The sequence below is a fragment of the Actinia tenebrosa genome, unplaced genomic scaffold (genome assembly GCF_029948245.1).
Source record: "Actinia tenebrosa isolate PJP-AT-01 unplaced genomic scaffold, QUT_ActTen_1.0 PGA_scaffold1__47_contigs__length_23844297, whole genome shotgun sequence".
Lineage (NCBI taxonomy): Eukaryota > Metazoa > Cnidaria > Anthozoa > Actiniaria > Actiniidae > Actinia > Actinia tenebrosa.
The window spans coordinates 18,985,480-19,007,075 of record NW_028292578.1 but is presented as its reverse complement, the minus strand read 5'-3'; the positions used below and the strand labels follow the sequence as shown (position 1 = coordinate 19,007,075).

The following is a 21,596-nucleotide window of genomic DNA, read 5'->3' as shown; positions in this document are numbered from 1 at the left end:
CGCTAAAAATTAAATATCATCAAAAACTAACCGGTAGTGTAACCCTTGTTAGGAAGACCCTAGCTTCATTCGCATGGGGTCATATATAATTAGCATCTTAAAAACTCATGTCTAAAGGGAGGCTTATTTTTAATTTTAACAAATACAAAATTTCTTTAATTATGTCAGAATCGTGCGAATATATATATTTTAGTGTCGCGGTCACGTGGCTAACAGGACACGTGACATATCCGCCATGATGGATGACAAATATAACGACGACAAGTGTTTTTGTGTAAATTACTCGTTCTACAATTGTCCATTCTCAACTGTCATCCAACATGTCGGAAATGAACAAATAGTCATGACTAATAATATCTCCCCCAGACCTCTAAACATAACATATGTGGAAATGATTTGAGTAGGGACTGGGTAAGACAGGTTGCGCTTATTAAGCGTTGTATGTATTTTTAATGTATTTGGAACAAATCAAAGAGAGGTTCAAAGGAAGGCTCTAAGGTACCCCAGAAATATCTACAGAAAACAGCTCGTCTAGAGTGAACCTTCTACACGAAAGCTAGGATCGTTCCTCCTTCTTTGTACGTTTATTAATATCAACTCAAAAAACACGTCAAGTTCTTTCTTACATACAAAATTTAGAACTCCATTATTATTTTACATTCAACTGATTCCATTGCAAATATGCCGGCTGTCACAATGAATTTAAAGATATTTTTTGGATGAACGATTTCTGTGATTTCATTTAAAGAACGTCTATAAATTAAAAATAAAGATTATTTTACACCAAATAGTAGTTCTGCCACTACCCATCATGCCGTGCAGGAAAAGAAGTATGCTTTCAGGCAAATACCATCGTTCTTTCACCGCTATATCGATCATCTGGAACTTACAAAACGGGTGTGAAAAACAGTAATCCAAATGAGTTTGTAATTAGTTTTTTTATCCCTAAATAGTATTGTATTTCTTAAATTTGGCAGCTAAAAACGGCCCAAGAAATTGCAGTGACGTCACTTTTTTTAGATAGTCCGCCATTTTGATTATTTGAAAGATCAAAGCACTAACTTGGAACAAGGCTTAGGAACGATACATGATATTTTAAAACTCTTTGCCATTTTGGTTCTGAAGAATGAGCAAGGACTGGTAACCAGTCCCAAGAACTACACAGTGACGTCACTAAGTTTAAAACATCTAATAGGGGACTGGTTACAAAGCGATGAAATACTTTTAAAATGGATTCATGTCCTGCAAAGCATGATGGTCTAAAGTGGCGGTAGGATATAATTCATCAAGGTAATAGTATTTGTTCAAAGATTTCTGAAAAACTTAGATTTATAAAAATACCTTGTGTGTTGATTTTTGCTTTCAAATTGTTAACTTTAAGAAATAACGATGATAAAAGTGTCAGAGAGTGTTCATAACTGATCAAGTAGAGCCGGAAACGTGTGTAATTATCATCCCCCCCCCCCTTCTCAATCTTCGATCTATCTTACCTGACAGATGTAATTTTTTTGTGCCACTCCTCCCCTCCCCCCTCAGAAACTATCGTTGCTCTCTTCATAAATTATGAACACCACCATATACCAATAAAGTTAGTCACCTAAAACCTAGAAAGCTGTGATCGCTGACAATCATGGGAAATATTTCATATTCAACAAGTAAAGCTTTTTGACACAAACTGCAGCAGTTGAGGATACTCAGAGGAGGTTAACTTTTAACTGGTAGAAGATCTCAAGTCCATCAACAGTTATCAAGCGGTTGAAACATGTAAATGTATCTACCCATGATCCTTGCCGGTCTCAGCTTTGTAGCTTTTTAGGTGTGACTAACTTTATCAAAATAAGTGTATACTTTAAAAATCAACTTTTTGAAGAACTATGCATTCTTTATACCAGCTATAAATATGCTATTCAAACGTCAATATCTTCTTTTCATATCATTTCCCATAGAATATCAAATATAATTATCGGTTTATAATTGAAATTACTATTTTATTTAATAGTTAAGGTCCGCCCGCACACGAACAGCTGTTGCTCGCAGCGTAGCAACGTTTTTTGCATAAAAAATATGAATTGAGGAAAGTAATCAAATTCTGGTCAGCGGTACACCAAAATAATGAAATTTGATTGGCTGAAAACATTAAGTGATTACTGGTGCTTGGAATAACACGATGAGGCTAATTACGTGCAAAGGAGTTGTCGAGATGCGGTAAGTATGAAAATGAGTATTCAAGCAAGGAATGAATAGTGTACTAGTGGAGATGTAAAGACGTTGTTTGACTGCACTAAATCTGCAGTATGCATTTGCGTAATCCAGTGGCCAAAGACCGCTTTATGTAACGTACTAAACCTAGCTATCAAAGTAGAGCGAATCTTGGTTTACTTTTATGAACTAATTAATCTCGTGGGCAATTTCCGTAATGATGCTGCTCTTATAACCAAGGCTGAAACGACTATTTTAAGAAAATTAATTTTGCTAAGTAATTTGCATCTTGCAAAATGATACATCTAAAAACATTTTTTAAAGTGTTGAGTGCCCAAAAATAGCACATTATTACGTAGGTCCTTTTCCAAAAAAACAAGGTGTATTATGGTCTAGATTGGGTAGAATGAAAATTAGAAAAGTATGTGACGTCATCCCCGCCATTATGAAAGTTTTCTTGGTATGGTATGACGTCATCGCCGTCATTTTAAAAGATCGCATAGTATGGTGTGACATCATCTCCGCCATGTTGGATATTTTTATGTCGGGCGAGTTAACTATTCCATCGATTTTTACTCTAGGTACGCTCAAGACTACCCTTTTTCTTTAAAATTCTTTATATTGTAGCTTCGCCGAGCTACGTAAACCACGACGCAATGAGTCACACTAAGAACTCAACGTTCTGGTTGGCAAATTCTTTCACAATATACTGAATTCTGTTCAGCCACATTCTCCAAGTGAGCCGTACTTTTCGAGGGTTAAAAAGAGGTATCGTATCAAAAATTATTGAAGATTATGTCTAGCAAAACTAAGACGAACACAGGGATCCCGTCAGCACTGAATCCGTAGAAAAGGACAGCATTTATATCAATCTGTCCCTTCTATCGTCTGCGGCAGACCAATTAGGGTCTAGTCTATTTCTAAGTTGAGGATCGTCCGGTAGCATCGTTCTTTCCGAGTCTGATTTCAGAAAGAAAAGAAATATTCCTACTTGGGACATCACGTTCAGGGTCCCTTGTGAAAGGTCCATAGGACTGCTGTTCTTTAGTGAGGGACGTAATACGTTAGGTCCAAAAACAGTAGCTAGGTTGTTAAGTCCCATTTTATTGATATCACTACAACTCCCAATTCTGTTAACAAATAGATGATACCATTTTAAAAATGTGCAGCCATGAACGAACAACCTGTAAATTAATAAGCTTTAGGGGGAAATTTGCCCCTTTATTCAAACCAAGGATAGCTTTTTTGTTTGCAAGATTCCCTTGAGCTTGACAGACAAAATGAAGGGCAAGAGCTGAGTGCTCGCTCAGTATCCCAAGTCTACTTGAGTGCCCGTTGACGCAAGATCGAAGTGCAATTTAGAAGCCCATTTCTTACGAAATGGAGCAAACTGCAAGGCGGACGACAAAATACTTGGACAAAGACAAGAATTTTCAAAAAGTAACTACGCGTTACTGAGAGTTTTGTAAAGGTACCCTTGAAGTAGGGAGGTGTTAAAGGAATAAAAATGCAGAATTTCATTTGAAGAAAATTCGATTATATTTAAATCAACTTACCTTCTCAAATGTTCAAACAGGTAAACTGCAGTTAGTCGGTTGGGTTTAGGTAATGAATCCAGCAGCTCCAGCATTCGCTTCTTCTTTTCTTCCTTGTCGGACATTCCTAGATATTAACCGAAGCAAGAACTGAATACGAGACTTTTAAGACCGAGATTTCATTTCCTCAAACTTGATAGAATTGCCGTGCGTACTACAGGTTAAGTTAAACTCATGACAGAGTTGATATTTTACGTGTGTGACACACGCACGGTCATGGAACCGAAGTTGACGACATCCGTTGAACCTCTCTGCGTTGAACCAATCGCAGTTCGCCAAATTTATGCTTATCCAATCAGAAGAAGGCTGCATGGGACACGGCACGGCACTCCTTTCAAAGTTATCTTGGATACATGGCTTACGGCAAAAATACAAAAGAAATGGCACAAATGGTACAGGGCCGTAGCTAGTCCGGTTTTATCCGCACCACTTTTTACCTCCAGAACCATTTTTCCCCCTCGTAATTTTTTCCTTTTTTACACTAGTAAATAATAATAATAAAAAAAGGAACACCTTTTATAAAAGCCGGACAACTGTCCAAGTGGTGGCTACTTTCTTTTGTATTTTCCATCCATGATAAGTTTTGAAAGTCATCTGTCTCGATGGTAAATACTTCATTACAATCCTATCAAATCTGCTTTAAGAACGACAGACTGTACTTCTTACCGTAAGCATCCACGAAAGAGCTGTACAGATGATCAGTGAATAATGGTTCGGGTAGTTCTCGTAGGTATGACTTGAGCAATCCAGATACGGCATGTATATCAGCGTCTGGTAACTGAACTAGTGCACTCTGGCTGTCTGCAACCATGGAAACATCCAAACGTTAGTTTATATTACAGTCATGATATAGATCTTAAGTTAAAATACGACTGCGAATCAAGGGTGGTGTAGTGGAAGTGACTCGCTTCTCATCTCTAGGGTCTCTGGTTCGGTTCCTTCATTAGCTTGGCATCACATCACATGTGAGTAGAGTGTGTTATAGGACTCCCCCTTGATGTAAGAGGTTTGCTCCAGGTTTTCCAGTTTTTACCTCCGCAAAACCGAACACGCTAAATTCCAATTCAATTCATGAGTTAGCCGTGGCCCTTAGTTAGATCAGCTCAGAGGTTGTTTCAATCATGGTATCATGAAATTTTGAATTAACGTTTATCGCCGATACTTACTTTCGTTAAATGCGTCTTTAAGTCGTCTGACATCAGAGGATGCACCAGACAGCCGGTAGATACCTACTTCATCGGTTCCTCTCTTTTCAACTTCTCGTACGCAACCAATGACTATCAGAGGAATGTCGCATTGCTCACGACTAACAAAATAAAAAAAACGTACAAAATTACAACAATATGTTTACGAGAAATTCCTTCAGTGACACAAAATCTAGAATATTGGCGACACTATCATCCTCTATTGTTCCTCCTCCTTCTCCCGAAATCCGTCCTCCCGACAACCCACCTCCCATCCCATTTAATTCTGAATTCATTTAACCAGTAATAGGGAATGACTAGGAATGACACGTGGTCTGAAATGGGAACAGTGGCCAAGGGAAATACAGGGACAGTCTAGTTGTATAGTTTCAAGAATTACCTCGTAACAGCATCAATATCCACACCAAACACACCAGAATCACTGACGGACTTCTTTCTTTGGATGCCTTGTAACGTTTTTGAATACTGGATAGAAAGCGTGATCGCCCCCTAAACATTGCGTGACAACGTGACAAAGCATTAGAACATATATCATATAGATTAATATGATATAGCACAATGTTGTTACCTGTTTATCAAGAGCGATGGTGATGGTCCGCTTTTTTTGGTCGGTCAAATTCTCACGTGTTAACTGAAATACGAAGAAATGAAAATATGGAAAATGAGAATGATAAGATAAACGTCAGTCTTTGACTAATTAATACACAGTCAATCTCGTACCCTGAGCACTTATTACTTACTGCGCATGCTCGTCAAAATAATATTTTTATCGAGCATGCGCAGTAAGAAATAAGGGCTCTGGGTACGAGATTGGTTGTACAAGGAAATGTACGTACACAGAGTTTGGAGAAGCGATAGAATATAAGTGTCGTAATATCTTACCATTATTTTACCATGACCACACTCCTCATCGCTCATGAGCGCGTATCGACTTTTACCAAACACGTGTAGTCTTAACTCTTTGCTTCCTTCTACTTCGATATCAAAATCCTGGGAAAGTCAATAAATAGGTGCTTTTAGTTTGAATAAACACGTAAATGCAAGACATGCATGGTTTAACACAGGGTAACTAGTAGGTATGAAGAGTAATCTCGCACAAGGTAGGAGAAGAGGGGAAGAGAGATATGGCAAAGAGAATTGAAGTTGACGAATGAAAAGAAAGTAATCGAATGGAAAGAAAATATAAAATGTTAAGGCAGTAGAGGAGGCGGGAAAGGAACGGAATGATGAAGGAAGGGAATGGAAAAAAGGAAAAAAGAAAAAAAAAGAAGAAAGGGATATATTGCATGGAAAGAAAAAATAGAAAAAAAAAGATAAGGCAGAAAAAGATAGGCAAAGGAAGAGAAAGTGTACCTGATTCCACACGGGATCACCGGTAGCTTTACATAGCTTTGTCTTGGCTTTCCGTACAAACTGTCCATAGTGATCTACCTCTAATACGCAGTACAAGTCTAAAAACACCATGGATCAACATGCACGTATTATTTGACGTTTTTATTGGTAAGGACTGGCGGATTTGCATTAAACTTTTTAAAAAGGCTCTCCCTCTGAAGCCCCAGCCCCATCCCCCAGGAAGAAAAGCGCACCTTCCTTGCAGTATTACAAGAATAGGAACCAAGAGAAAAAAAGAAAAATTAAGAAACAAATTAAAATTTACGAAAGGCGTTTTGAAATTTACGAACCACTTCTGTGAAATCCTTTTCCATTTTGTATGTCTACGTAGAGTAGGCCATTCAGAAGTTCTTTATCTGCAAAAGAAACCCACAACATAACAGTAAATTAGTTTCATTTTGTAACGAATAAAAACGCCCCTGCGTTAAAAAACAAACAAACAAAAAAGAAACAAACAAACAAATAGAAAACCCCAAGAAAACAAAAAGTCAAAGTACTATGAATAAGATAGATGACGAAATCATGCCTTGGTAAAGCTAAATTGTTTTAGCACCACGAAACGACCAAAATTTAAAAAACTCTGAGTAACATCTGTATGTCTATCGAAACAGAAACTGTTTATTGTGAGTATCGTAAGAGACCTCCTAGTTGAAATGTCATATTGAAATATAATGAATAGTTTCCGACCCATAAATAATGGCACTTCAAATCTTTTGACTGTTGACTTGTTTTTCAGATCACCTAGTTTCGAGCCGTGCTGTATTGGGTGTGTCGGCGTTTTTGATTTGAATATAAGTTGGGCATTATGATCTGGTTTTTTTCAACGACAAATGAACGAACGGAAGAACGACCAAACGAATGAATGAACAAAAGAACGTACGAACGAACGAACGAACGACATACAAACAAACCAACAAACTATCAAACGACCGACCGAACGAATGAACAAAAGAACGTACGAACGAACGAACGAACGACAAACAAACAAACCAACAAACAATCGAACGAACGAACGACCGACCGAACGACCGAACGAATGAACAAAAGAACGAACGAAAGAGCGAACGAAAGGAAAACAGTTTTATAAAATATTAAATTTTATAAAATAGTATTACTTTGTTTCTTACTTCGAGAAAAATTAAATATAGAAAGGGGATGCGGATAGGACAAAGTGATCATGGTGTATTATGGGTGATATATACATTCTTATGGGGTTGAATAAGTATTTGAAAACAATTGGAAGCCATTAATATCATGTGTACGTGCGGTAAGTTATTACCGTACGTTTAGCACTGGTTCATACAAAAAGAGCTCATTCATTTAGATCAAAGAACTTTGCAAAGATTACGGTAAAACTGGAAAAGCCTACAAAACAGCTATGAATGTATGCCGTATAATTTTCCCGCTGTCAAACCTCGTCTCAGTCCCCCTCCGTGTTCAACTAACGCGGAATGCTTTGACTAGAAGGATTGGGCCTCGGTAACAATAAAACGTTTACATTGTACGCGTCTTGTTGACTTTAACTTATTTCTATGCGCGTTAACAATTCACAGTGCTTCAAAGCCCTCATTTCTTAAGAATATAACTATTGTACTACAGAAAACAAACACTTAATAAACCCACCTTCCTCAATCGACACCTTTCCAAGCGTCTTACATGTTCTAAGCTGAAATACAAAACAACAACATTAATTAATACTAGCAGGAAAACAAGGGCAGAAATATTGTTAGCAGCATGCTCCCAACAAAAGAATTATACAATTGAATAGAGAACTATTAATATTAAAGTGAAAGTGAGGCATAATTGAGTGATAGGAGGCTTAGAACGTGAACAAAACGAGTGAATTAATGAGTAGTTACAGTTATTAGCTTATGTTAAGTAAATTCGCCGATGAAATTGGGTGGAAACTACACTGTTTGAATTTGAAAACGGCTGTAGACGTCACGCAGGCATTCTATGGGGATATTAAAAATATTGTTATCGCGATAAAGTCAGTAGGATCGAAAATGATATCGCTCTTACACGGAAGACATGATGATACTGCAACCGCAAAATGTAAACAACTACATCAAACTTGTACCTTCAATTAGAAATTAGATTTTAAGACCAGCCAAGAGCACGTAGCACAAGGAAAAACCTTGTTTAAACGACTCAATATATATATATATAGAGAGAGAGAGAGAGAGAGAGAGAGAGAGAGAGAGAGAGAGAGAGAGAGAGAGAGAGAGAGAGAGAGAGAGAGAGAGAGAGAGAGAAAATAAGGATAATATCTGAATTCTTTAGAATTCAAAGAAAAACTATTTTTACTTGTACAAAAATATTCTTCTTGTGGGGAATTTAGCAACCCTTATTGAAAACAATAGCGAAGAGAAATCTAGAATTTATTTTTTTGAATTTATTTGTTATTATTAGAATTTAAGGCAAGAGTGAAGAAGGAAAAGAAGTCTTTTTAATCAAAAAGCTACAAGCATGTTCTTTATTTCCGGCTTTTTCATCAACTTTATTACTTCCAGCGATATATATCTCGAGAAAGTGTGTCACAGGACAAATAACGAGATTATGAAGATTTTTGACATTGAAGGAAAGCTGTATTTTTGTAATTCTTTCATTGAATTTTAAACAGAAAAGAAAGAAAGAAACGTTTAAAACAACGCGAAACGACAAATAACTCTTACTGTAATTATTCAACTATATTACACAGAGAATATTTCAAGAAATTATATTCATTTTGACGTAAACTACTACTAAATAATTTCTTTTTTGATTTGAAAATAAAAGGTGAAAAATATGGTAGCTTTCTTTACGTAGTTTGCCAAGCCACACAATAAATTTTGTCTTTAAAAAAAGAAAATTAGAATAAAGTACTGACAACGGTTTGACAAGTTATTTACGTTTGTCGACGTTATGATCAAAACAGATTTCGTTAGAGCTGACAAGAGCGAGTAATGATATATTTGTGGTCACAGATACCGCTTGTAGCATATATCTGAAGCTTGTATCTTCATTTAATAAAGTTTTTCCATCAATTATACCAAACTTTTTTATATATTAAACTCAAGATTTAATCATATCTTTTCTGGGAGCGGACTTGCCACGGATTAAATTAATCGCACTCACCTCACGAGAGTTTGTGAATGTAGTTCTTCGACGTAATCCAAAGTTGGGTGAACGCGATCCTTTGAGACTTACAGAGCGAAAATCACTAGCCGTAGCACTTTTACGTCGGAATAATCTCAAATCCGGCGAACCGGGGAAACGCATATTATTCATACCACTTAACGGTTGGGTCGTACATGTGTAGATTTGTTTACAAACAAAGAAAGCCTACGCTTTTGGGCTTTAGAAGAACTAGACCTACAGCCGTTAGAATACGAATGAGTATTATGGAATCAATGTCAATATGGAAGCACTATACGGCAATTGTGCTGTCATGTGCTTTAGTTCTAGTTGGCCAAGAGTGTCACAATATTGGGCCCAGCCAATGGAGAGTAGATTACTGAGTCTTTCAGCAGCTTGTGTCAGTTGAGGATGGAATTTTTTCTGTCTTTATTTGAATATTGAATAATCATTACACAACGGACAGTTAGCTAATTCAGGATTAACACCTGGGGTCTAAAGGATTTGTCGAGGCGGATTCTGCGGTTGTTGTAAACATAGAGTTGTTTGAATTTGACATATGGGTTTTAGTAGTGTTCAAGGTTATTATAGGTCATTTGCACAAACCTTTTTACACGCCTCAAGGAATGATTGCACTTCCAGGACGCTCAAATGGCCTCCGGGAGGATTATCTACGACGAAGAAAATTGAATATTAAAGATTTAATTGAAGGATACTTAAAAGGAATAAAGACCTGCAAGATGCCAAAACTGATTTAGATTTTTGACCACGCAAAAATTTACTTCAAAAATATAAACGTTAAAACGAAATAGAGTATTTATGGCTTCAGTTTTTTGAAAAAAATATTAGAAATAACATCTGAAGAAAACAGAGACTAAAATAAATCCACATACCATAAAATAAGAAAAATAATGTAAAAATCCAGTCAATAAGAGTAATTAACTATCAATTATTTCAGTAAATGATTTTCGCGCCAAAATGGTTTCTTTAGATACCATAACCACGCGTTGATCTGAAATGGCGGGAAATCGGAAATAGTGCAGTGTGATTAACAGCAGGGAGATGGGTTATAAAATTCATTTCCACTAAAGTGAAGTGCAATAAAAATAAATAACAAAGAAACAATAAATTGCCAAAAAAGTCGTAAAAAATCCTAATTATCAGCTATAAGTTCTTCATATGCACTAATACAAAAAATAATATTTATAAGATGCAGCTCGCTTACCTTGACCTTTCTTGATGAGAGAAAGAATGCTTTCTTTCCAGTCTGCCCTTTCGGCGTCGCTCTTACAAAGCAATGTGTAAGTCTGGAAATACCAAAGAAATGAGGTCAGTAGGTAGAATGTAAGAAACGAACTTAAGTCTGATACAGAAACTAGTGAATGCCCTGTTGTTTGTGGTGTTTTGGGTCGCGAAATTCAGTATCGAATCCACGAAATACAGGCGCCTTGGTAATAAAATTAATATTACGGAATAGGCCTTTGGCATGATGGCGTCAATTTAGGCCCCGTCCACACGTATCCGCAAAATTTTGTATCCGCAATTTTTTTTACGGATACGGGTTGCGTCCACACGTGTCCGCAAATTTTTGTGTCCGTATCCACGAAATTTACGAAAACGGATACGTGTGGACGGTGAAAACGATTCGATTACGATGCGTGTGGACGCAAACATTTTCGTATCCGCAAAAAATAATTTGCGGATACAAAAATTTCCACTTTTTTCTCATTCAAATTTGTATTTCCTAATGAGAATAGTTAGACAATTGGTGCTAATTAATTGAACAAAAGAAAGTGTACGATGCAAATGACCAATTTGGAGTCCTAGTTGTGGAAGACCCCTTTTAAGAACCTGGAATATGGAATCCGGAATTTGGAATGTACCGTCGTTACAAAACTTTTTAATCACGGAGGATGAAGGCTGCCTTCGTAGTCAACTATGGGGTTGATATTAGTTTATTCAGTTTTTTGTTTACCTTTGGCGTTTTCTTGTGGTACAAGTGAAAAGGTAGACTAGGTATGGCAAGGAGTAATGCTGCTTCCTACAGGACAAAAAACATACATCATTTCAGTACGTACAAAATAAAACATAACTAGATAACTAAATAAACAACAAAGACACTATCATCAGGACGACACCACCACCACTACCACCGTTACGACCAAAAACATCAGCAAAAACACCACCAAAAAATCATGAACGATTATCGTGGATTCTCACCTGTTGAGCTAGTTTCTTTTTTAATTTTTCGATTGCCTTATTTGTTGACTGCGCTCTTTTTCGCTAAAAAAAAAAAACAAACAAAAACACACGCACATAAGACCTTATTTTAAATAAATCTTTAAAAGAAATTTTCATTTGTTAAACGAAGACAAAGTGCCCTTAGACTTAATTTTTTTGGGGAAAAGTATCAAACAAGAAGCCGTTAATGCTAAGAAATTCTAGACTGCGAGCAGTCTCACTTTTCCCTCGGCTCCAATCTCCGCGCGAGTCCACAGGAATCCTGAAACACTCGTCTTTACTGAGTCTAGAGGGAAAAGTGGGACTGCTCGCAGTCTAAAGAAAATCTGCTAAATTTCTGTACCTTTGTGGAGGGTGATTCATCAGGGCTTGGACCTTGGCCCTTCGTGCCTTCTTCTTTTCGGATCTCGGACTTTAGACTAACGATTCTACCCTTTAGTAACTCGATATCTGCTTCACTGGCAACTGGGACCATTTGAGTGGCTAGACAAATATTTAAAAAATCATTTATTGTTCAAGGTCCGTGGTAGTGCTTAAAGAGAGCACAGCGCGCACTTTCTATTTAGATATTCACTACGCAGCGTGCTTCTCCTAGGGCTTTTTTTTCGTATTCTGCCAATCCTCGCTTGCTTTATATTTTCACACAGCAAAAATGCAATTGTTTAAGCTATCCAAATTTCCGTAATTACAAAAGATTTTCTCATGAAAGCCATTTTTGAAGACATTTATAATAAATACATGTAACACTACAATCATCATCAACGAGCATTATCATCCATGACATCATTATCAGCCATATCATCATCCCTATCATCCTTATTCAGTATCATCATTAACAGCATCGTCAACATTATCGTTCTCATCATCATCATCATCATTATCGTTCTCATCATCATCATCATCATCATTATCGTTCTCATCATCATCATCATCATTATCGTTCTCATCATCATCATCATCATCATTATCGTTCTCATCATCAGTAGCAGAAGCAGCAGCAACATCATTGTCCTGGACATCACAATTCAGATACAACATCATCATCATCAATATATTATCATCATGATTATCCAAATCATCAGCAATATACTCATAAGACAATAACTAGTATCCTTGTCATCACCAGATTGATAGCACTGTACCTTCAGAATTCTCATGTGGATGGAAGAGTAAATCAGATAAAAGTATATGCCACTTGCACACATAGTGCTCTTGCCTAAAATGTAATAATAATAGGTGTCATTAGTTCCTGTACAGTTACATGAAACTTAAGAACGTTTTACATTTTGATTGGATGACGTGTCACCATAGAAACATGTTGGTGAAGCCAGAAAGTATTAGGTAAGAGTGCACAGACATCTTTCATAATTATCTTGGACGTAAGACTAACAGAAAAATACAAAAGGAATATATCTTTGTCTGAATAGAATTTTTGCCATATCTTTTACATTTGTATGTTGGCCTTGCATGTAAGACAATTTAGAGGGGATTTACGTTAGCCTGTCCGAGGTTGTTTTATGATAATTAAAATACAAATGTCAATATTCTGATTACGAACCTGGCAGTCATTTTTCTTTTTGTGGAAAACAACACATCATTGAAAAGAAAAATGTGCCTGAATTTTCTGATTCCATCTGGAAAAAGAGAAAGATAATAATATGATAATAAATACTTAAGGGAAGAACAAGAAGAGAGAGGTTAACAATTCATGATTCTGACTTAGAAAACATTTTGGACTTAAAAATTTGTTCCACAAAAAACTAAACGGTATTTGTTTTTTAAAAGAATACTACAAGGATAACAAGACAATTTTCTTTTATATATAGAAGACAATTTGGAACAATTTATAATCAATTATTTTCAGTAATCAGAATTGTAAATTTGGAGATATTCTAGCTCATTTCTCGAGCTTGTCAGACATTCCTACAGTAAGTACTAAGAGGAGTCACAATAAATTAGTGAAGGCAAAAATTTTTTTAAAAAGAAATCAGGACTGATAACAAATCTGTTTGATAACAAATGGTTTTAAGCAAAGGAAAATCGTATTCTACTAACCCGATAGTTCAACCAAAAATCCATCTTTTATCAACCTGTGGTCTCTTTTGACCCTCTGAACTGGCTGTAAGGAAGATTAAGAAAATGTATTACAGTCAACATATCATTCCTGATCCATGTATACTTTTTCTTGATTCATTCAACATTGATCTTATATATTTTTTCTCTGATTTCAACAAAAGTAGTATTCCGAGCCGTATTCCCTTATCTTGAAAGATTTGTAGCATACAGGGACTGCTGAGAGGGGTGGGCAGGGGGACTATAGGTCCTCCAAAATGTTTGCTATTATATTTTGAATTACTTGTTTTCCATTGAAAATATCAATAGCCAATGCAATAAATATGCTGTAAATGCCCCTTAAAACACTAGAAATCACAGTTCCAAGGGTCTCAATATCAATAGCCAATGCAATAAATATGTTGTAAGTGCACCTCAAAACACTAGAAATCACAGTTCCAAGGGTCTCCGTTTTTAGCACCTTTGGCAATCATTAGCCCCCCAATCAATTTTTTTCTCCACGGTCCCTGGCATAGCTAGCAAAACATGCAACTTACAGGTCCATCTTTTTGATCTCCACCAGTGATCTTTGCCAGGAATTCCTTGGTAATTACCTGGACTTCAAGAAGGATACCATGGTCTGGATGTTCATCTGGAGTTTGTTTCAAAAGATCCTACAGAAAGATGGGGCAAAACGTTTTAACAAACAACAGCTGATAGTTTTCTGAAGTTCTGTTAGACAAGGAAGTGAACTTAGAGTCCCCGTCCCCCAAATTTTCAAACATGTACTAGGGGGTTGAGGAGGGTATATACCATTGGTGAAGTATGAAAAAAGTCTAATATTCCTATCCCATAGTGAAGTTTGTGCTGACATCACCTATTGATATTAATGTGCAAACCAGAGATCTATTGGCTATCACGTGATGGTGCAAAGCCTCAGTCTATTGATCTGTGCCACTGCTATACTTGAAGTGGTTAACAGCATTTACAAGTTTTTATAACAAATGAGACGTTTTTTTTTTGCAAAACTAACATGACCCTTTATGAAGGAATCTTTTCATTACCACTGGATTCTTGATATCCACCCTCAACAAAGTTATATAACCCACTACGAAATTCAAATACCTCTTTTTGCATGAGTTATGGGCTCATTCATAATTTCAGGAATAATTCAAATATTACACAAATGTGAAAGATAATATGGCTTCAATATGACTGTACTCACACTTAATGCAGTAACATATCTCCCTATTCTGTCCACTGGTTTGCTAAACAGACTCTCTACGATTGTTACCTCTTGTGAGCATTTGAGTTTTATTTCCTGAACAATGATTAACATATAAAAAAGAATAATAATTTAAACATAACAACCAATTAAAATCCCTTTTTTTAGATTTTAGGGCTGCCGGCCATGCCTGGCCATGCTGTTTTAAAAATAAGATCAAAAGCAATGTAAAATCTTAAGGGAAAGATATAGACTGGCTTCCTAGGTAACACATATCCCAACTGCAATCATCTTCAGGATCATTAACTGGGAAAACATTCTGTTATCTACTTAGTAGCATATGATTGAGTATTTCTGTGATTGGAGCCTTTTCATTGATGATAAAGAAAAGACATTGTGTAGTTCCAGAAAATACCCATACCCACCCACTGAGGAAATTGAAAATTCTGGAGGGGAGGGGAGGGGAGGGGAATCAGAGAAAGAAAAAAATACAGAGTTTGTATGGAAGGAAACTGGAAGTTCCTTTTGGGGGTGTTTTTATAACCTGGGAGAGGGGGGGGGGATCTTGCCTGTTTAGGGTAGGGATGTGCTCCTGAGCCCTCTGAACCCTGACCCTGTTCCAGAGTAAAATCGCTGAAATTCATACCCTGTTCCAGAGCAAGATCGCTTAAAATGATACCCTGTTCCAGTATTGCAAAAATAGATACCCTGTTCCAGAGAGGAGAGAGCGTGATTTCATATATCCTGTTCCAGAGCAAGCGCGATTTCATATACCCTGTTCCAGAGTAGAATCGCCGAAAAACCATACGTCCCTGTTTGGCGGCATGTACCTCGTATAGCGTATATAGGGGAGTACCCCCCCCCCCCAGGTTTTATAAATTCCATCATGGATATTTTCTGGAACCACACATTTTTCTATATATGGACAGGCAGTTTTTGAGTTAGAAACGAAGAATATCAAACTCAGTGCTAGATATATACCTTGCTAAATATTTGATTGAACTGTTCATTCGCTTTACACTTGCGTATGGTGTCCATGACTGTCTTGTAGTTTTGAATGTATTCTCTGTATACATCAAACTGATAAACCTTGAAAAGAAAAAAAGGAATATATCATTAAATAAAAGGAAATAAAATAACCAATTTATTTGCATTACAGTGCAAAATGAGATGTTAAGGGATGGATCATTAGATAATTGATGGGGGGGGGGGGGGGGGGTTGCAGGAATTTTGGTTGCATGATATTTATCTCTTTGGCTCAACCCTTGCACGTTATTTTTTTGCATACAGTTAGATATTTTTCTTCTAGCAAAAGAAGTTGCACAATATTTTTTTAAGGTTTAAGTGCTTGCTTGATATTTTTGGGGGGATTTACACAACCCCCCCATCAACTATCTAATGGCCGTCCCTAACCTTATTGAGAATATATCCTAAGATCTATTTGGAATTATGGAATATTGATTTTTGTGGACGGAGGAAAACCTGAGAAACCCGGAGAAAAACCCTCAAAGCAAGGGACAAAATTAACAATGGCCTCAACTCACATATGACACAGAGTCCAGGTAGTAGTGGTAAAAGCCACACCTCCTTTGACTGATTGTTTAATATGCTACACAACCCTGTGTTGGTAATGGTTCTCTATAATAATTTATCACATAGAATGATATCCATGACTCTAGCCCTCAGACAGCAAACACTTACCAGGCTTAAGAAAAGGTCTCCAATAATCTGTCTGATGTTCCAATTTGATACTCTAAGTTCAAGGTCACTATAGAACTTATCATGGATCTTAAACAGCTCTTCCACTTTGAAGAATATCTTTTCAAAGTCATTTGTTGAGAGAATAGGTGCAGATGTTTCTAGAGATGCTTTTAAGGGCTTCATATACTGAAATCAAAATGCAGTCTGGAATAAACAAACATTCACAATGTACGATTGCAGATTTAAAGAACACAAAGACCAAAATAAAAACTTCTCCAAAACTTGGCTGACCCCACAAAGGATTCTATCAACAAAGTCATTGAAATCTGATCTCATTATCAATGAAGACTGATCTACAGTCTGATGTTCAAATCTTATAGGACAATAAGAAAATCAATCAAACCTACAATTCTAGACAAAATGTATATCTTGTCTCATTGCCTTTTCCATGACAATGCACTTAGCACTTTTCAGTTGCTTCCTTCAAACCCCTCCCCCCCTTGTTATCTTTCTTTTTTATATAATATTTTTTAAACAAAACATGTTACAAAATAATTGTGAATGTACCTTGTGCAGTGTATTAAGGCATTCCAAATAGCTTTTCTCACTGTCTAATACTGCAGATGCCACCCACTTTCTGTTTTGTAATTTCTGAGCATCATCTCCTTTAAGTTCGTCAGTGCCCTGATAGACAATTAAATGTAATTGTAACAAACAGAAGCAATATGTCAAATGAATGAATGGATGGATGGATGGATGGGTGGGTGGGTGGGTGGGTAGATGGATGGATGGATGTATGGATGTATGGATGGGTGGGTAGATGGATGCACTGGATGGATGGATGGATGAATGGATGGGTGGGTGGGTGGATGGATGGATGGATGGATGGATGTATGGATGGGTAGGTGGATGAATGGATGGATGGATGGATGGATGGATGGATGGATGAATGAACAGATGGGTGACCTAATGAAATAGGAGTTCCAGAATAAGTGAATATGAGTGAGAGAGAGAAACTGCAGTAAAAATGAAAACTTACAAGCTTAGAATGATTAGGAGATGACAGAGGAGACGATGGAAAATCAATATTATCTTGATCTAAAATCACATTTGATCCCCTACTCTTCCTTAACTTTCTTCTCTCATCTTCCCCTGTGTCTAGAAGTGAGCGGAAATTAACTGCATTGTCTTTTATTGCAGATACATTGGTATGACTTTGAGAAAGTGCTTGGTTTTCCTGGTCACCTACAACGCCAAAATATCAATTATAAAATAGTTTATATTACTATCAATATCATCATCATCATCATTCACATTGACATCACTAAACCACCAACATCCCCTCACCACCATCTCAACAAAAAATATGTTGTTATCAATTGTTTGCCTGGGGGGAGTAAGTATAATTTCTGGAACTACCAGAGATCCCTATTATGAGGAAAAATAATGTTAAAATATTCTGAAACTACAAACTGACTTTTATGTGTGGTACAAAGTAAAGCAAACAGAATATTAAAAAAATAATGAATAGAAATTCATATCAAAAACTAAGAGAAATGTTGTGGTTTAGCCAATGAAAATATATTATTTACTGACTTTATTCATTCGACAAAATAAACAGAAAACATCTCTTAAATGCCTTGTATTGTAACAACGTTTTTATAAATGAAATAGGATTTGTGACAACCATCTTTCTATTCATGGTACTTCAATCTGAATTGGGTTTTCACTTGTAAGAAAACCACATTTCTAAATCTGCATAATATCAGAGATTGAAACAGGTGTGGAAACAAAACAAAAAAATAGAAGCAAACTTAAGCAGCAGTTTTTAGTGTTGAAGCCATATGATCAATATATACACCAGGAAATAAATTTAATGGAAAATACATCAATTTTCTAAATTTGGATTTTTTTCCTTTCCTCATTGATTTGAGGTAAGAGAAATTTAAAGGAAGTGGAAATCTATTTGGTTCATACAAAATCAGAGAAATCACACTGGTGAGATCTGTTAAAACCTGATCTTGTAAACCAATTCATAAATTTATTTATTTATATGTAATTTATAAGTGAATAAACATTGCTGATGGATTATCAGTGAAAAATGAATATATATCCTAATACAAGCTCATAAGCCCTAGAGATATTACCTGAGAATTGGTCTCAATACACAACGAGATGCAAAGACATTTGGCTCAATATAATATGTTTTAAAGTTGTACATAATATTATTTCAGTAGATGGTGATTATCATTTTTTAAATGAATTCTCACCAGGGTGTGTTGTTAGTACAGTATCTAATTAATTAATTTTATATCAAAACTGAAAAATCAGGCTTTTGAGGTATTTCTAACTAAAATTGTGTTATCTTTATTAGCTATTGCTTATTTGAATAAAGGCAATATTGTTGTAGATTTGGCTATCTATGATGGGGCTTTCTCAACCACTAATTCAAATTCCTTACTTTTTAGCATGTATATTTTTTTAGTATTGAATAAAATTAAGATCATATATCCCATTCACTTCCTAAATGAAAATTATTTTACTCATACCATCATAACCTTCTTCTTCTTCTTTCCTGAACACTTCATCTTCCTCTGAATATCCACTAATACTTGATCTGATTTCTTTGGGTGTACCCACTGTGTGAGCACGAACCATACCCTTCTTGCTATGCCTGCGTGGCGGCCTTACAGGGGGCATTCCACTCATGTCAGTATCATTGCTTGAGGTATCACCCAGCACCTTAGGGACTGTATCTACAGGCGACGGCTCGCTTGATTCTGCTGGGGTGTCCTCTTGATCGGAGGAGTCGGCAGAGTGGATTTCTGCCATTGCCATGTCAAGTGCCCATGGACTTAGACAAGAGTCTCCACTAAGTGCACTAGTTGTTGACATTACAGACTGCAACTGCCTTTTTCTAAAATTACTATTTGGCTTGCCTTGGTAGCCAAATGGCAAGTTAGTACTACTTCCCCAAGTAGAATCCCCCTCTTCTTCACTGCTGTTTCCCATATTTCCCTCTAGGTAAGAGATCAAGTCGTCAACAATACTCGTTCCTTGATCAATCACATCGGGAGAATAATCGAGCGCTTCTTTCTCTTCTGTCGAATCAAAAAACGTCTCCTCCTCGGCGAGGGTTGGTCGATCTTCGTGATCGCTTATATCAAGATTACTATCCTCATTCTTCTTTATGCTTTCATCCGAATTGTCATTCTCACATTCCTGATCAGAGCTCGTGTTTTTGTTTTCCACGGAGTCACCTTCGCCTTTCGATTCTCGATTCTCGGTGACGTTCATCCCGATGTTTTCAGATGTATTTCCGTCTTCGGTTTTGTGGCTTTCGAAGGACTTAGTTTCGGAGGGGTTTGTCATTTCACTATCTGTATGAGGATTACAACTCCCGCGTAAACCCCAGCGATTTTCTCTCGAAGGATTCTCAACGTTCCATTTACATTTACGTTCCTTGGACAAAATTCCTGCCTTGAAAGGGCCACACACGGCATTTAGAGGTACACTTCCGATATCTTGTACGTCTTCTTTTAATTCCGAAGCTTCTAAGTCACTAGATTTCCCCTCCATTGACTCAAAATCCCTCGCAGCCATCAAGACTTGTTGGTTTGATTCATCCCCAAACTCGCCATCTTCATTGGACAAAATTTCACTCCTCCCTTCATAGTTTATGTCAACGTTCGGAAGGCTTTCTCTGTTCAAAAACACTTTATCATTTTGGTTATTTAATAATTCAACATTTGTACCAACAGATGTCTCTGGAGAGGAGTTGAAATGCGATTCGTTCAGATCAGCACTAGCCTGCAAATGGAAATCACTTCCGCCTCGCGCTGGCCCTGATTCGCTCTCATTTTCAAACCCTTCACCCGTTTTGTCAAGTTTTTCTTTTATTTTCGTGTCCATTGTAAACGCAAAAGAATCTCCGCGTACACGAAAATCCTTGTCTGTCACGGGTTCATTTTCTAAGCTCCTCTCCGCAGCTGCTCCATCTGCAGAACTGCACAGATCATTAACGTCGGTAACAAATCCCAATGAATCCGAAAAAATAACCCTAAGACTTCCACAGACATCTCCCTTGAAGTCATCGTAATCACTACTGTCTAAAACTTTGGATAAAAATCTTAAAAGAAGTCCTTCTTTCTTGAAAATGTCCAAGGCTCTATTCAAATTTTGTTTGCAAAGGTCAACTCGCTGCTGTAGGCTTTCTTGCGAGTCAAGGAGTTCTAGCAGCTCTGGCAAAGGCTCCTCTGGACAATTTTTCCTCCAAAATATTTGGAAAGCAGCCTTGTTCTCCATTGGAGTCCTGGCCTGCAAAAGGAGGTTGGAAACATAAAATTTACGTCATTTTAAAAACTCAGTCTTGCTGTCCTGCTGCTGGAAGGTAGGTTCGTAAAATACATGTCTGAACTTTGTATGTTTTGCGGATGTTACCGAGACGATTCATTTAATTTTAACCAATCACATTTTATTAACCCAATCCGAATCTATTCGCTCTTCATTCGCAGAGTCTTTGCAGCAAAGAAAATTGCTCGGGAAGGCTTCGGAAAGAGTTTGAAAACTTTTCTCACATAATCTCACACGAAAAATTTAACTTAGAGCACGGTATATGAATTTTAAAAAAACTTACCTTACGATAAACACCGCCTTTTCTTTCAAATTGTCGCATTTTGATGTTTATGTTTATAATTTTACAATAATTTAATTTGCTGTATAAAATGACCTTAGGTAAGACTTAGACGAGATGGTGGTCAAATAGTCGCAAAAGCCGAAAAGCTTCTGGTTTATGCATAGTGTTCAAGGTAATAGCTGGTAATGGCTCGAACGAGTTCCTTGAAGCAAGGAAACAACATTCCACATGAT

The 21,596-nt window shown here is 36.8% G+C and overlaps 1 protein-coding gene across 1 annotated transcript; it reads right to left on the bottom strand.

Moving 5' to 3' along the window:
• Positions 1-557: 557 nt before the first annotated feature.
• LOC116293972 (active breakpoint cluster region-related protein) lies at positions 558-21,540 on the bottom strand. The gene is made up of 26 exons (XM_031701475.2): positions 21,364-21,540; positions 19,277-21,044; positions 17,767-17,972; positions 17,295-17,411; positions 16,728-16,913; positions 16,008-16,115; positions 15,027-15,122; positions 14,359-14,475; positions 13,805-13,868; positions 13,308-13,383; positions 12,892-12,965; positions 12,093-12,232; positions 11,729-11,791; positions 11,484-11,549; positions 10,734-10,815; positions 10,115-10,179; positions 8,015-8,057; positions 6,682-6,747; positions 6,353-6,450; positions 5,882-5,989; positions 5,568-5,630; positions 5,379-5,488; positions 4,961-5,100; positions 4,461-4,595; positions 3,756-3,861; positions 558-3,329 (listed from the first exon to the last, which is right to left on the bottom strand). Exons 1-26 carry the CDS (start codon positions 21,400-21,402, stop codon positions 3,062-3,064), a joined length of 4,404 nt encoding a protein of 1,467 aa, XP_031557335.2. The 5' UTR covers positions 21,403-21,540; the 3' UTR covers positions 558-3,061.
• Between the last annotated feature and the right edge of the window lie 56 nt (positions 21,541-21,596).

Coding starts and splice junctions, on each gene's coding strand:
- LOC116293972 (XM_031701475.2), bottom strand. CDS start 21,402: ATGCGACAATTTGAAAGAAAAGGCGGTGTTTATCGTAAG. Junction 17,973..19,276: donor AGAAGAAGAAGGTTATGATG/GTATGAGTAAAA, acceptor TTGGCGTTGTAG/GTGACCAGGAAAACCAAGCA. Junction 8,058..10,114: donor TCCTTGAGGCGTGTAAAAAG/GTTTGTGCAAAT, acceptor TTTGTATTTCAG/CTTAGAACATGTAAGACGCT.